Source organism: Sphaerodactylus townsendi, linkage group LG12 (genome assembly GCF_021028975.2).
Source record: "Sphaerodactylus townsendi isolate TG3544 linkage group LG12, MPM_Stown_v2.3, whole genome shotgun sequence".
NCBI lineage: Eukaryota > Metazoa > Chordata > Lepidosauria > Squamata > Sphaerodactylidae > Sphaerodactylus > Sphaerodactylus townsendi.
In genome coordinates this window covers 51,709,253-51,723,646 of record NC_059436.1, presented here as the reverse complement: position 1 = coordinate 51,723,646, position 14,394 = coordinate 51,709,253, and the positions used below count along the sequence as shown (strand labels likewise).

The following is a 14,394-nucleotide window of genomic DNA, read 5'->3' as shown; positions in this document are numbered from 1 at the left end:
GGGGGGGTGGGGGGGGGGGGGGGTGGGGGGGGGGGGGGGTGGGGGGGGGGGGGGGTGGGGGGGGGGGGGGGTGGGGGGGGGGGGGGGTGGGGGGGGGGGGGGGTGGGGGGGGGGGGGGGTGGGGGGGGGGGGGGGTGGGGGGGGGGGGGGGTGGGGGGGGGGGGGGGTGGGGGGGGGGGGGGGTGGGGGGGGGGGGGGGTGGGGGGGGGGGGGGGTGGGGGGGGGGGGGGGTGGGGGGGGGGGGGGGTGGGGGGGGGGGGGGGTGGGGGGGGGGGGGGGTGGGGGGGGGGGGGGGTGGGGGGGGGGGGGGGTGGGGGGGGGGGGGGGTGGGGGGGGGGGGGGGTGGGGGGGGGGGGGGGTGGGGGGGGGGGGGGGTGGGGGGGGGGGGGGGTGGGGGGGGGGGGGGGTGGGGGGGGGGGGGGGTGGGGGGGGGGGGGGGTGGGGGGGGGGGGGGGTGGGGGGGGGGGGGGGTGGGGGGGGGGGGGGGTGGGGGGGGGGGGGGGTGGGGGGGGGGGGGGGTGGGGGGGGGGGGGGGTGGGGGGGGGGGGGGGTGGGGGGGGGGGGGGGTGGGGGGGGGGGGGGGTGGGGGGGGGGGGGGGTGGGGGGGGGGGGGGGTGGGGGGGGGGGGGGGTGGGGGGGGGGGGGGGTGGGGGGGGGGGGGGGTGGGGGGGGGGGGGGGTGGGGGGGGGGGGGGGTGGGGGGGGGGGGGGGTGGGGGGGGGGGGGGGTGGGGGGGGGGGGGGGTGGGGGGGGGGGGGGGTGGGGGGGGGGGGGGGTGGGGGGGGGGGGGGGTGGGGGGGGGGGGGGGTGGGGGGGGGGGGGGGTGGGGGGGGGGGGGGGTGGGGGGGGGGGGGGGTGGGGGGGGGGGGGGGTGGGGGGGGGGGGGGGTGGGGGGGGGGGGGGGTGGGGGGGGGGGGGGGTGGGGGGGGGGGGGGGTGGGGGGGGGGGGGGGTGGGGGGGGGGGGGGGTGGGGGGGGGGGGGGGTGGGGGGGGGGGGGGGTGGGGGGGGGGGGGGGTGGGGGGGGGGGGGGGTGGGGGGGGGGGGGGGTGGGGGGGGGGGGGGGTGGGGGGGGGGGGGGGTGGGGGGGGGGGGGGGTGGGGGGGGGGGGGGGTGGGGGGGGGGGGGGGTGGGGGGGGGGGGGGGTGGGGGGGGGGGGGGGTGGGGGGGGGGGGGGGTGGGGGGGGGGGGGGGTGGGGGGGGGGGGGGGTGGGGGGGGGGGGGGGTGGGGGGGGGGGGGGGTGGGGGGGGGGGGGGGTGGGGGGGGGGGGGGGTGGGGGGGGGGGGGGGTGGGGGGGGGGGGGGGTGGGGGGGGGGGGGGGTGGGGGGGGGGGGGGGTGGGGGGGGGGGGGGGTGGGGGGGGGGGGGGGTGGGGGGGGGGGGGGGTGGGGGGGGGGGGGGGTGGGGGGGGGGGGGGGTGGGGGGGGGGGGGGGTGGGGGGGGGGGGGGGTGGGGGGGGGGGGGGGTGGGGGGGGGGGGGGGTGGGGGGGGGGGGGGGTGGGGGGGGGGGGGGGTGGGGGGGGGGGGGGGTGGGGGGGGGGGGGGGTGGGGGGGGGGGGGGGTGGGGGGGGGGGGGGGTGGGGGGGGGGGGGGGTGGGGGGGGGGGGGGGTGGGGGGGGGGGGGGGTGGGGGGGGGGGGGGGTGGGGGGGGGGGGGGGTGGGGGGGGGGGGGGGTGGGGGGGGGGGGGGGTGGGGGGGGGGGGGGGTGGGGGGGGGGGGGGGTGGGGGGGGGGGGGGGTGGGGGGGGGGGGGGGTGGGGGGGGGGGGGGGTGGGGGGGGGGGGGGGTGGGGGGGGGGGGGGGTGGGGGGGGGGGGGGGTGGGGGGGGGGGGGGGTGGGGGGGGGGGGGGGTGGGGGGGGGGGGGGGTGGGGGGGGGGGGGGGTGGGGGGGGGGGGGGGTGGGGGGGGGGGGGGGTGGGGGGGGGGGGGGGTGGGGGGGGGGGGGGGTGGGGGGGGGGGGGGGTGGGGGGGGGGGGGGGTGGGGGGGGGGGGGGGTGGGGGGGGGGGGGGGTGGGGGGGGGGGGGGGTGGGGGGGGGGGGGGGTGGGGGGGGGGGGGGGTGGGGGGGGGGGGGGGTGGGGGGGGGGGGGGGTGGGGGGGGGGGGGGGTGGGGGGGGGGGGGGGTGGGGGGGGGGGGGGGTGGGGGGGGGGGGGGGTGGGGGGGGGGGGGGGTGGGGGGGGGGGGGGGTGGGGGGGGGGGGGGGTGGGGGGGGGGGGGGGTGGGGGGGGGGGGGGGTGGGGGGGGGGGGGGGTGGGGGGGGGGGGGGGTGGGGGGGGGGGGGGGTGGGGGGGGGGGGGGGTGGGGGGGGGGGGGGGTGGGGGGGGGGGGGGGTGGGGGGGGGGGGGGGTGGGGGGGGGGGGGGGTGGGGGGGGGGGGGGGTGGGGGGGGGGGGGGGTGGGGGGGGGGGGGGGTGGGGGGGGGGGGGGGTGGGGGGGGGGGGGGGTGGGGGGGGGGGGGGGTGGGGGGGGGGGGGGGTGGGGGGGGGGGGGGGTGGGGGGGGGGGGGGGTGGGGGGGGGGGGGGGTGGGGGGGGGGGGGGGTGGGGGGGGGGGGGGGTGGGGGGGGGGGGGGGTGGGGGGGGGGGGGGGTGGGGGGGGGGGGGGGTGGGGGGGGGGGGGGGTGGGGGGGGGGGGGGGTGGGGGGGGGGGGGGGTGGGGGGGGGGGGGGGTGGGGGGGGGGGGGGGTGGGGGGGGGGGGGGGTGGGGGGGGGGGGGGGTGGGGGGGGGGGGGGGTGGGGGGGGGGGGGGGTGGGGGGGGGGGGGGGTGGGGGGGGGGGGGGGTGGGGGGGGGGGGGGGTGGGGGGGGGGGGGGGTGGGGGGGGGGGGGGGTGGGGGGGGGGGGGGGTGGGGGGGGGGGGGGGTGGGGGGGGGGGGGGGTGGGGGGGGGGGGGGGTGGGGGGGGGGGGGGGTGGGGGGGGGGGGGGGTGGGGGGGGGGGGGGGTGGGGGGGGGGGGGGGTGGGGGGGGGGGGGGGTGGGGGGGGGGGGGGGTGGGGGGGGGGGGGGGTGGGGGGGGGGGGGGGTGGGGGGGGGGGGGGGTGGGGGGGGGGGGGGGTGGGGGGGGGGGGGGGTGGGGGGGGGGGGGGGTGGGGGGGGGGGGGGGTGGGGGGGGGGGGGGGTGGGGGGGGGGGGGGGTGGGGGGGGGGGGGGGTGGGGGGGGGGGGGGGTGGGGGGGGGGGGGGGTGGGGGGGGGGGGGGGTGGGGGGGGGGGGGGGTGGGGGGGGGGGGGGGTGGGGGGGGGGGGGGGTGGGGGGGGGGGGGGGTGGGGGGGGGGGGGGGTGGGGGGGGGGGGGGGTGGGGGGGGGGGGGGGTGGGGGGGGGGGGGGGTGGGGGGGGGGGGGGGTGGGGGGGGGGGGGGGTGGGGGGGGGGGGGGGTGGGGGGGGGGGGGGGTGGGGGGGGGGGGGGGTGGGGGGGGGGGGGGGTGGGGGGGGGGGGGGGTGGGGGGGGGGGGGGGTGGGGGGGGGGGGGGGTGGGGGGGGGGGGGGGTGGGGGGGGGGGGGGGTGGGGGGGGGGGGGGGTGGGGGGGGGGGGGGGTGGGGGGGGGGGGGGGTGGGGGGGGGGGGGGGTGGGGGGGGGGGGGGGTGGGGGGGGGGGGGGGTGGGGGGGGGGGGGGGTGGGGGGGGGGGGGGGTGGGGGGGGGGGGGGGTGGGGGGGGGGGGGGGTGGGGGGGGGGGGGGGTGGGGGGGGGGGGGGGTGGGGGGGGGGGGGGGTGGGGGGGGGGGGGGGTGGGGGGGGGGGGGGGTGGGGGGGGGGGGGGGTGGGGGGGGGGGGGGGTGGGGGGGGGGGGGGGTGGGGGGGGGGGGGGGTGGGGGGGGGGGGGGGTGGGGGGGGGGGGGGGTGGGGGGGGGGGGGGGTGGGGGGGGGGGGGGGTGGGGGGGGGGGGGGGTGGGGGGGGGGGGGGGTGGGGGGGGGGGGGGGTGGGGGGGGGGGGGGGTGGGGGGGGGGGGGGGTGGGGGGGGGGGGGGGTGGGGGGGGGGGGGGGTGGGGGGGGGGGGGGGTGGGGGGGGGGGGGGGTGGGGGGGGGGGGGGGTGGGGGGGGGGGGGGGTGGGGGGGGGGGGGGGTGGGGGGGGGGGGGGGTGGGGGGGGGGGGGGGTGGGGGGGGGGGGGGGTGGGGGGGGGGGGGGGTGGGGGGGGGGGGGGGTGGGGGGGGGGGGGGGTGGGGGGGGGGGGGGGTGGGGGGGGGGGGGGGTGGGGGGGGGGGGGGGTGGGGGGGGGGGGGGGTGGGGGGGGGGGGGGGTGGGGGGGGGGGGGGGTGGGGGGGGGGGGGGGTGGGGGGGGGGGGGGGTGGGGGGGGGGGGGGGTGGGGGGGGGGGGGGGTGGGGGGGGGGGGGGGTGGGGGGGGGGGGGGGTGGGGGGGGGGGGGGGTGGGGGGGGGGGGGGGTGGGGGGGGGGGGGGGTGGGGGGGGGGGGGGGTGGGGGGGGGGGGGGGTGGGGGGGGGGGGGGGTGGGGGGGGGGGGGGGTGGGGGGGGGGGGGGGTGGGGGGGGGGGGGGGTGGGGGGGGGGGGGGGTGGGGGGGGGGGGGGGTGGGGGGGGGGGGGGGTGGGGGGGGGGGGGGGTGGGGGGGGGGGGGGGTGGGGGGGGGGGGGGGTGGGGGGGGGGGGGGGTGGGGGGGGGGGGGGGTGGGGGGGGGGGGGGGTGGGGGGGGGGGGGGGTGGGGGGGGGGGGGGGTGGGGGGGGGGGGGGGTGGGGGGGGGGGGGGGTGGGGGGGGGGGGGGGTGGGGGGGGGGGGGGGTGGGGGGGGGGGGGGGTGGGGGGGGGGGGGGGTGGGGGGGGGGGGGGGTGGGGGGGGGGGGGGGTGGGGGGGGGGGGGGGTGGGGGGGGGGGGGGGTGGGGGGGGGGGGGGGTGGGGGGGGGGGGGGGTGGGGGGGGGGGGGGGTGGGGGGGGGGGGGGGTGGGGGGGGGGGGGGGTGGGGGGGGGGGGGGGTGGGGGGGGGGGGGGGTGGGGGGGGGGGGGGGTGGGGGGGGGGGGGGGTGGGGGGGGGGGGGGGTGGGGGGGGGGGGGGGTGGGGGGGGGGGGGGGTGGGGGGGGGGGGGGGTGGGGGGGGGGGGGGGTGGGGGGGGGGGGGGGTGGGGGGGGGGGGGGGTGGGGGGGGGGGGGGGTGGGGGGGGGGGGGGGTGGGGGGGGGGGGGGGTGGGGGGGGGGGGGGGTGGGGGGGGGGGGGGGTGGGGGGGGGGGGGGGTGGGGGGGGGGGGGGGTGGGGGGGGGGGGGGGTGGGGGGGGGGGGGGGTGGGGGGGGGGGGGGGTGGGGGGGGGGGGGGGTGGGGGGGGGGGGGGGTGGGGGGGGGGGGGGGTGGGGGGGGGGGGGGGTGGGGGGGGGGGGGGGTGGGGGGGGGGGGGGGTGGGGGGGGGGGGGGGTGGGGGGGGGGGGGGGTGGGGGGGGGGGGGGGTGGGGGGGGGGGGGGGTGGGGGGGGGGGGGGGTGGGGGGGGGGGGGGGTGGGGGGGGGGGGGGGTGGGGGGGGGGGGGGGTGGGGGGGGGGGGGGGTGGGGGGGGGGGGGGGTGGGGGGGGGGGGGGGTGGGGGGGGGGGGGGGTGGGGGGGGGGGGGGGTGGGGGGGGGGGGGGGTGGGGGGGGGGGGGGGTGGGGGGGGGGGGGGGTGGGGGGGGGGGGGGGTGGGGGGGGGGGGGGGTGGGGGGGGGGGGGGGTGGGGGGGGGGGGGGGTGGGGGGGGGGGGGGGTGGGGGGGGGGGGGGGTGGGGGGGGGGGGGGGTGGGGGGGGGGGGGGGTGGGGGGGGGGGGGGGTGGGGGGGGGGGGGGGTGGGGGGGGGGGGGGGTGGGGGGGGGGGGGGGTGGGGGGGGGGGGGGGTGGGGGGGGGGGGGGGTGGGGGGGGGGGGGGGTGGGGGGGGGGGGGGGTGGGGGGGGGGGGGGGTGGGGGGGGGGGGGGGTGGGGGGGGGGGGGGGTGGGGGGGGGGGGGGGTGGGGGGGGGGGGGGGTGGGGGGGGGGGGGGGTGGGGGGGGGGGGGGGTGGGGGGGGGGGGGGGTGGGGGGGGGGGGGGGTGGGGGGGGGGGGGGGTGGGGGGGGGGGGGGGTGGGGGGGGGGGGGGGTGGGGGGGGGGGGGGGTGGGGGGGGGGGGGGGTGGGGGGGGGGGGGGGTGGGGGGGGGGGGGGGTGGGGGGGGGGGGGGGTGGGGGGGGGGGGGGGTGGGGGGGGGGGGGGGTGGGGGGGGGGGGGGGTGGGGGGGGGGGGGGGTGGGGGGGGGGGGGGGTGGGGGGGGGGGGGGGTGGGGGGGGGGGGGGGTGGGGGGGGGGGGGGGTGGGGGGGGGGGGGGGTGGGGGGGGGGGGGGGTGGGGGGGGGGGGGGGTGGGGGGGGGGGGGGGTGGGGGGGGGGGGGGGTGGGGGGGGGGGGGGGTGGGGGGGGGGGGGGGTGGGGGGGGGGGGGGGTGGGGGGGGGGGGGGGTGGGGGGGGGGGGGGGTGGGGGGGGGGGGGGGTGGGGGGGGGGGGGGGTGGGGGGGGGGGGGGGTGGGGGGGGGGGGGGGTGGGGGGGGGGGGGGGTGGGGGGGGGGGGGGGTGGGGGGGGGGGGGGGTGGGGGGGGGGGGGGGTGGGGGGGGGGGGGGGTGGGGGGGGGGGGGGGTGGGGGGGGGGGGGGGTGGGGGGGGGGGGGGGTGGGGGGGGGGGGGGGTGGGGGGGGGGGGGGGTGGGGGGGGGGGGGGGTGGGGGGGGGGGGGGGTGGGGGGGGGGGGGGGTGGGGGGGGGGGGGGGTGGGGGGGGGGGGGGGTGGGGGGGGGGGGGGGTGGGGGGGGGGGGGGGTGGGGGGGGGGGGGGGTGGGGGGGGGGGGGGGTGGGGGGGGGGGGGGGTGGGGGGGGGGGGGGGTGGGGGGGGGGGGGGGTGGGGGGGGGGGGGGGTGGGGGGGGGGGGGGGTGGGGGGGGGGGGGGGTGGGGGGGGGGGGGGGTGGGGGGGGGGGGGGGTGGGGGGGGGGGGGGGTGGGGGGGGGGGGGGGTGGGGGGGGGGGGGGGTGGGGGGGGGGGGGGGTGGGGGGGGGGGGGGGTGGGGGGGGGGGGGGGTGGGGGGGGGGGGGGGTGGGGGGGGGGGGGGGTGGGGGGGGGGGGGGGTGGGGGGGGGGGGGGGTGGGGGGGGGGGGGGGTGGGGGGGGGGGGGGGTGGGGGGGGGGGGGGGTGGGGGGGGGGGGGGGTGGGGGGGGGGGGGGGTGGGGGGGGGGGGGGGTGGGGGGGGGGGGGGGTGGGGGGGGGGGGGGGTGGGGGGGGGGGGGGGTGGGGGGGGGGGGGGGTGGGGGGGGGGGGGGGTGGGGGGGGGGGGGGGTGGGGGGGGGGGGGGGTGGGGGGGGGGGGGGGTGGGGGGGGGGGGGGGTGGGGGGGGGGGGGGGTGGGGGGGGGGGGGGGTGGGGGGGGGGGGGGGTGGGGGGGGGGGGGGGTGGGGGGGGGGGGGGGTGGGGGGGGGGGGGGGTGGGGGGGGGGGGGGGTGGGGGGGGGGGGGGGTGGGGGGGGGGGGGGGTGGGGGGGGGGGGGGGTGGGGGGGGGGGGGGGTGGGGGGGGGGGGGGGTGGGGGGGGGGGGGGGTGGGGGGGGGGGGGGGTGGGGGGGGGGGGGGGTGGGGGGGGGGGGGGGTGGGGGGGGGGGGGGGTGGGGGGGGGGGGGGGTGGGGGGGGGGGGGGGTGGGGGGGGGGGGGGGTGGGGGGGGGGGGGGGTGGGGGGGGGGGGGGGTGGGGGGGGGGGGGGGTGGGGGGGGGGGGGGGTGGGGGGGGGGGGGGGTGGGGGGGGGGGGGGGTGGGGGGGGGGGGGGGTGGGGGGGGGGGGGGGTGGGGGGGGGGGGGGGTGGGGGGGGGGGGGGGTGGGGGGGGGGGGGGGTGGGGGGGGGGGGGGGTGGGGGGGGGGGGGGGTGGGGGGGGGGGGGGGTGGGGGGGGGGGGGGGTGGGGGGGGGGGGGGGTGGGGGGGGGGGGGGGTGGGGGGGGGGGGGGGTGGGGGGGGGGGGGGGTGGGGGGGGGGGGGGGTGGGGGGGGGGGGGGGTGGGGGGGGGGGGGGGTGGGGGGGGGGGGGGGTGGGGGGGGGGGGGGGTGGGGGGGGGGGGGGGTGGGGGGGGGGGGGGGTGGGGGGGGGGGGGGGTGGGGGGGGGGGGGGGTGGGGGGGGGGGGGGGTGGGGGGGGGGGGGGGTGGGGGGGGGGGGGGGTGGGGGGGGGGGGGGGTGGGGGGGGGGGGGGGTGGGGGGGGGGGGGGGTGGGGGGGGGGGGGGGTGGGGGGGGGGGGGGGTGGGGGGGGGGGGGGGTGGGGGGGGGGGGGGGTGGGGGGGGGGGGGGGTGGGGGGGGGGGGGGGTGGGGGGGGGGGGGGGTGGGGGGGGGGGGGGGTGGGGGGGGGGGGGGGTGGGGGGGGGGGGGGGTGGGGGGGGGGGGGGGTGGGGGGGGGGGGGGGTGGGGGGGGGGGGGGGTGGGGGGGGGGGGGGGTGGGGGGGGGGGGGGGTGGGGGGGGGGGGGGGTGGGGGGGGGGGGGGGTGGGGGGGGGGGGGGGTGGGGGGGGGGGGGGGTGGGGGGGGGGGGGGGTGGGGGGGGGGGGGGGTGGGGGGGGGGGGGGGTGGGGGGGGGGGGGGGTGGGGGGGGGGGGGGGTGGGGGGGGGGGGGGGTGGGGGGGGGGGGGGGTGGGGGGGGGGGGGGGTGGGGGGGGGGGGGGGTGGGGGGGGGGGGGGGTGGGGGGGGGGGGGGGTGGGGGGGGGGGGGGGTGGGGGGGGGGGGGGGTGGGGGGGGGGGGGGGTGGAAGATGTTATGGACTACAGTTCCCATCATCCCCTGCCAGCATCATGCTGGCTGGGGATGATGGGAACTGTAGTCCATAACATCTGGAGGACCACGAGTTTGACACCTGTGGCTTAGTGGATTGTCACTGTATTACACAGGATTTTTTATCAGTGTTACTAGGGTCTGTATTTCAGATACCTCGTGGTACTGCTGTATTGTTGTTGGTTTTGCACACGTATTGTATTTATAGCAAGACTTCATCTGAAAGTAGTAGAAGAAGAGTTGGATTTATATCCCCCCTTTCTCTCCTGTAGGAGACTCAAAGGGGCTTACAATCTCCTTTCTTTTTCTCACTCACTACAAACACCCTGTGAGGTAGGTGGGGCTGAGAGAGCTCAGAAGAACTGTGACTAGCCCAAGGTAACCCAGCTGGTGTGTGTTGGAGTTTACAGGCTAATCTGAATTCCCCAGACAAGCCTCCACAGCTCAGGCGGCAGAACAGAGAATCAAACTCCAGATCAAAGTACACCTGCTCTTAACCACTACGCCACTGCACTACACAATTGCTGCAGGCCTTCTTCAGTGTAATTTCTATTGGGTTGGGCTGTGTGCCCGGATCCCTGCTTAAAGGGTGAATTTCTTTTCAAATGCAACAGACTGGCCACATTAAACCACCCTGCATCCCTACCAAAAGGCACAGGGACCCAACTTTGACGAGAGAACTTGGCCATTCTCCTGCTCAGACCTACCTGGTCTAACTTGGCATACCAAGTCCGAAAGGCCTTGTTCCCGAAGCGAGAGGGTTGGTCCACCGGCGGGGTCTCATCGATCCACCTGTCGAGCGTATTCAGGAGAGCAACCAGCTTTTCTATGGCCTGTCACGAGGGAAAGGCAGCCGGTCATTCAGGAAGGGAGGCAAGGGGATGCTGACGAACACCAAGTCTCTCCCCATACTCGGGTGCAACTCTGAAAGGGCCCTCCCGCCTTTCGTTGTCATGTAAGCACATTTGGCAAGCCGCTTCAGGCGCAGCCTCTGCTACCTGGCACGCAGCAGCGTAAGTAGGGCAAAATATCCCCCGCCGATTTTGACGATTTTTGCCTTGCAGCCCCTCTCTGTCTTACTTGCCAACTCCAGCTTGACAAATTCCCGGCAATTTGCAGACAGTGCCTGGGACGGTGGGGCCATTTGCTCCAGCAGAATTGAATTCGGTAGTCTGGAGATTGGCAGCTGGAGATTGGCAGCTGGAGATTGGCAGTCCTAAACCACACCCACAGTTGAAACATTCCTTCCTTTCCATCTTACTGAAATCATGGTCAAGAAACAATACTGAAAAATAAAGACGTTCTAAACACACACATACACATACCCCTTGGAACAGACACACTAAAGCAGGGGTCTGCGGCTCTCCAGATGTTCATGGACTACAATTCCCATCAGCCCCTGCCAGCATGGACAATGGGGGAAGGCATTCCATAGTGAGGATTCCGCAACAGCAAAGGCCCCATCCATGCTAGACGCCCCTCTGCCCCCCCCGACCAAACTCAGAAGACAGGAGAATCATGAACAGGGTTTTGATTCTTCTGTCTTCCTGGAACCAATAGGCAGATTCACACAGGAGAAGACAGCCAACCCATCAGATGCTGAGGTCTGGGGCCATCCAAGGCTTTAGAGCAGTGATGGCGAACCTTTTCGAGACCGAGTGCCCAAATTGCAACCCAAAACCCACTTATTTATCGCAAAGTGCCAACACGGCAATTTAACCTGAATACTGAGGTTTTAGTTTAGAAAAAACGGTTGAGTCCAAGGCGTGTGTTACTCGGGAGTAAGCTTGGTAGTCAATGGCTTTGCTTTGAAGCAACCGTCCAACTCTTCCAACGACCCTAGGAGGGTTTACTTAGAAGCAAGCTCCATTGCCAGCAACCGAGCTTTCTCCCAGGTAAAGGATTGCGCTTTAGTTCTTCACATGAAAATCAGTGGGGTTTAACAGCGCTTAAAAGGGTTACCTACACTGCTTCCCCAAAACTAGGTCTTAGGTTTAATGCTAATAATCGAGCCCAGTGGCCCAGGCCGGGGGGGGGGCACTCTGTGCATGCCCACAGAGAGGGCTCTGAGTGCCACCTCTGGCACCCATGCCATAGGTTCGCCACCACTGCTTTAGAGGCAATACTAACACATCTATAGGATGGGGATAACTGTGGGTTGGAAACAGGGTTGCCAATCTCCAGATTGTATAGATCAATTCCCTTGGAAAAAATGGCAGCTTGAGGGCTGACTGCACGGTCTAAGATAGACTCTAGGGTGAGATCTCTCCCCAAATTCCCCGATCCACAGGTACTGCCCCCTAATCCCCAGGAATTCCTCAAGCAGGACTTGACAATCCTAGTTGGAACCCAGAGATCAGTTCTTCCTTGGAGAGGCATTTATCTCTAGGACTTCCTCTTCTGGTGGGGGAGGGGGCTTTCAATGCTCTGCTGTATACAGAAAGCACTAAAGAGTACCTTAGTCTGCAGGGCTGGTGCTTTTGAACTCTGTGTCTGAGGACTACTTACTTAGGAAAATGTTTGTGTCCCGCCTCCCCCTGCCAGAAAGGGGCCCCAAGGTGGAAAACCCCTATGTCCGTGGTGGTGAACCTTTGGCACTCCAGATGTTATGGACTACAATTCCCATCAGCCTCTGCCAGTATGGCCAATTGGCCATAACATCTGGAGTGCCAAAGGTTCGCCACCACTGCCCTATGTGTTGCTCATTCATCTGCTAATAATTATAACAAAGAAGATCATCATCATCCAATGCATATGAAGGAGAAGGAGAAGGAGAAGGAGAGTTTGGATTTATATCCCCCCTTTCTCTCCTGCAGGAGACTCAAAGGGACTTACAATCTCCATGCCCTTCCCCCCCCCCACAACAAACACCCTGTGAGGTAGGTGGGGCTGAGAGAGCTCCGAGAAGCTTTGACTAGCCCAAGGTCACCCAGCTGGCGTGTGTGGGAGTGTACAGGCCAATCTGAATTCCCCAGATAAGTCTCCACAGCTCAGGCGGCAGAGCTGGGAATCAAACCCAGTTCCTCCAGATTAGATACACAAGCTCTTAACCTCCTACGCCACTGCTGCTCTCTGAAGGTCAACACTGGCTGAAGATCTGGTGGCTGTGACTTCAAAAAATACTAACACTAATAAAGTGTAAAGGCCTGGCTGAAGCCCTATTTTATCAGAAGAAAGGCAGGCATATCAATACTTTCAATAAATCCTCCCCCACCCCCGCTCGGGTTCTTTCTCTCATTCGCCCCCAGCAATGAATTTGGGGCTCCTGGCACCCAAGGCTCAGCAGCAGCAGCCGGCCAACTGCAGCCCCTCCAGAAAGGAATTCTCCACCAAGCAAGAACAAAGAGGGCAAAAAATAGCCGCGCCGGCTTTGACTTTGCTGGAGGCATCGTCAGGGAGAAATCCTCCGGTCTCCTGAGCAGAAGTTCAATCCATCACTCCGCCAGCTTGTGGGAGGAGGGATGAGGAACTGCTGAGGCCAGCAACTTCCCAGCCCTTGAAGCGTCGCCAGAGGAGGAGAGAGTGATGGGGAGAGGTGAGCCAAGAGCGGCCGTCTCCTCTGCGCGCACAGAGCTCATTCCGCCTCTGCAAGCACCAGTGGTCATCTAAACTGGGCGCACGGCCGGGCGCACAGCTGGTTCTCTGGGCCCATATGGGACCGGGAGACAGACGTAGGGGGGCGAAATGTACCAAAAAACGGAGCAGAAGCTCAGAAAGGTAAAATCTAAAGGGGCGAAACTCACATCTTGGCCGGCCTCCCCTGAACAAGCTATCTTTTATTTACTTCGAAATCTTCTGGGCCGCCTTTCCAAAGAAAATGCTTCAGGCAGCTTACAAAGCAAAACATCGCAAAAACACAAAGCACCACTGAGGTGGGTAATGATTCATCAGCTGTTAAAAACTGGGCCAGGTCATTAAACAACATAAAATGTTGAGCAGCTTAAAACCAATCATCATAACCAGAGGTGGGATCCAGCAGGTTCTCACAGGTTCCCAAGAGTAGGTTACTAATTATTTGTGTGTGCCAAGAGGGGGTTACTAATGGGTGATTTTGCCACGTGATTTTTGCCTTAGTTACGCCCCTCCTCTCAGCAGTAGTGCGCAGAACTTGAAGCAGTCTAGCAGGAGGTGCACCGGCGTGCGCAGCAGCCTGTGCCTGCGTGCATTCGTTTCCCGTCCAAGGACCGGTGCAGTGGCTGTGTCCTTGCCACAGCCTTGCCCAGGAATGCCCCGCCCCGGAATGCCTGGCCACACTCCCGTTGTGCCCCACCCAGCCCCACTGGCGCTACACCACAGTTTGAATCCCACCACCATGGGAACCTGTTACTAAAGTTTTTGGATCCCACCACTGCTCGTAACCCAGTCCTCAAACCAGAAGCGGACTAGAAAAACAATGCTAAAAAGGTCAAATCCTTGAATTAAAATCTTGGATTTAAAAAAATGGGACCCAGCTTCTATAAACTTAATAGACTATAAGTAGTAGTAGTAGTTGTTGTTGTTGTTGTTGTTGTTTGTTTAATTTAATATACCGCCCTATCCCCCGAGGGCTCAGGGCGGTGAACAACATAAAATCATACATAAAATCATCACAAATTAATAATCATAAATACAATTAAAACAACAGTTGATGCCTAACATAGCGTCCCACGAACCTTTGTTTAGACCCTCCCCAGAAATAAATATACATGATGGGTCCTAAAAGTATAAGGAACCCATATGGGGCAAAAAAGGAGGGGCAGGGGGCACCCTCAGCGGCTGGTCTCACCAAAGGCCCGGTGGAACAACTCAGTCTTACAGGCCCTGCGGAACTCTGCAAAACGGCGAGATCCATTAAGAGAGAAACTAATTATGGTCGCTCTGTTTTGCAGAGATCTGAACCCAGGACTCTCGAATGTCAGTCCAAAGCTCCAAAACTGTGTGCGACGCCTGGAGCCTCCCCTGACAAGCATCAGAGTGTATATTGGGATGCCAACACAACTAGCATTTGGATGGTACTAGAGACCAGAGATCTCCAGCAGAAAGACACCACGTGGGTTCCTCATCCACTCTTGGGTCCAGTGAATGGGATCTAAGTAACAAAAGACCACCAGTGAGCCACCCTTGGCTGTTAGAGCCAACACCAAAAGGCTCCTCATTTGGAATCCAGGCACTGGGAGAGGAGGAGGAGGAGGAGGAGGAGGAGGAGGAGGAGGAGGAGGAGGAGAAGGAGAAGAAGAAGAAGAAGAAGAAGAAGAAGAAGAAGAAGAAGAAGAAGCAGCAGCAGCAGCAGCAGCAGCAGCGGAAGAAGAAGAAGAAGATGAAAAAGAAGCAGAAGAAGAGGAAGCAGAAGAGGAGGAGGAGGAGGAGGAGGAGGAGTTTGGATTTCTATCCCTCCTTTCTCTCCTGCAGGAGACTCAAAGGGGCTGACGATCTCCTTGCCCTTCCCCCCTCACAACAAACACCCTGTGAGGTAGGTGGGGCTGAGAGAGCTCCGAGAAGCTGTGACTAGCCCAAGGTCACCCAGCTGGCGTGTGTGGGAGTGCCCAGGCTAATCTGAATTCCCCAGATAAGCCTCCACAGCGGCAGAGCTGGGAATCAAACCCGGTTCCTCCAGATTAGATACACGAGCTCTTAACCTCCTACACCACTGGTTGGCAAGACCCCGCACCCCCACCCCCCGCGCGAACTTCTCTG

At 76.6% G+C, this 14,394-nt stretch overlaps 1 protein-coding gene across 1 annotated transcript in view; it reads right to left on the bottom strand.

The window, feature by feature from the left end:
• Positions 1-14,394, bottom strand: part of PTPA (protein phosphatase 2 phosphatase activator) — a 54,899-nt gene that overhangs the window by 25,482 nt on the left and 15,023 nt on the right. The window contains exon 4 of the mRNA XM_048512179.1: positions 9,368-9,554. Coding sequence (XP_048368136.1) covers positions 9,368-9,554 — 187 coding nt within the window. The remainder of the gene's footprint in view (positions 1-9,367; positions 9,555-14,394) is intronic.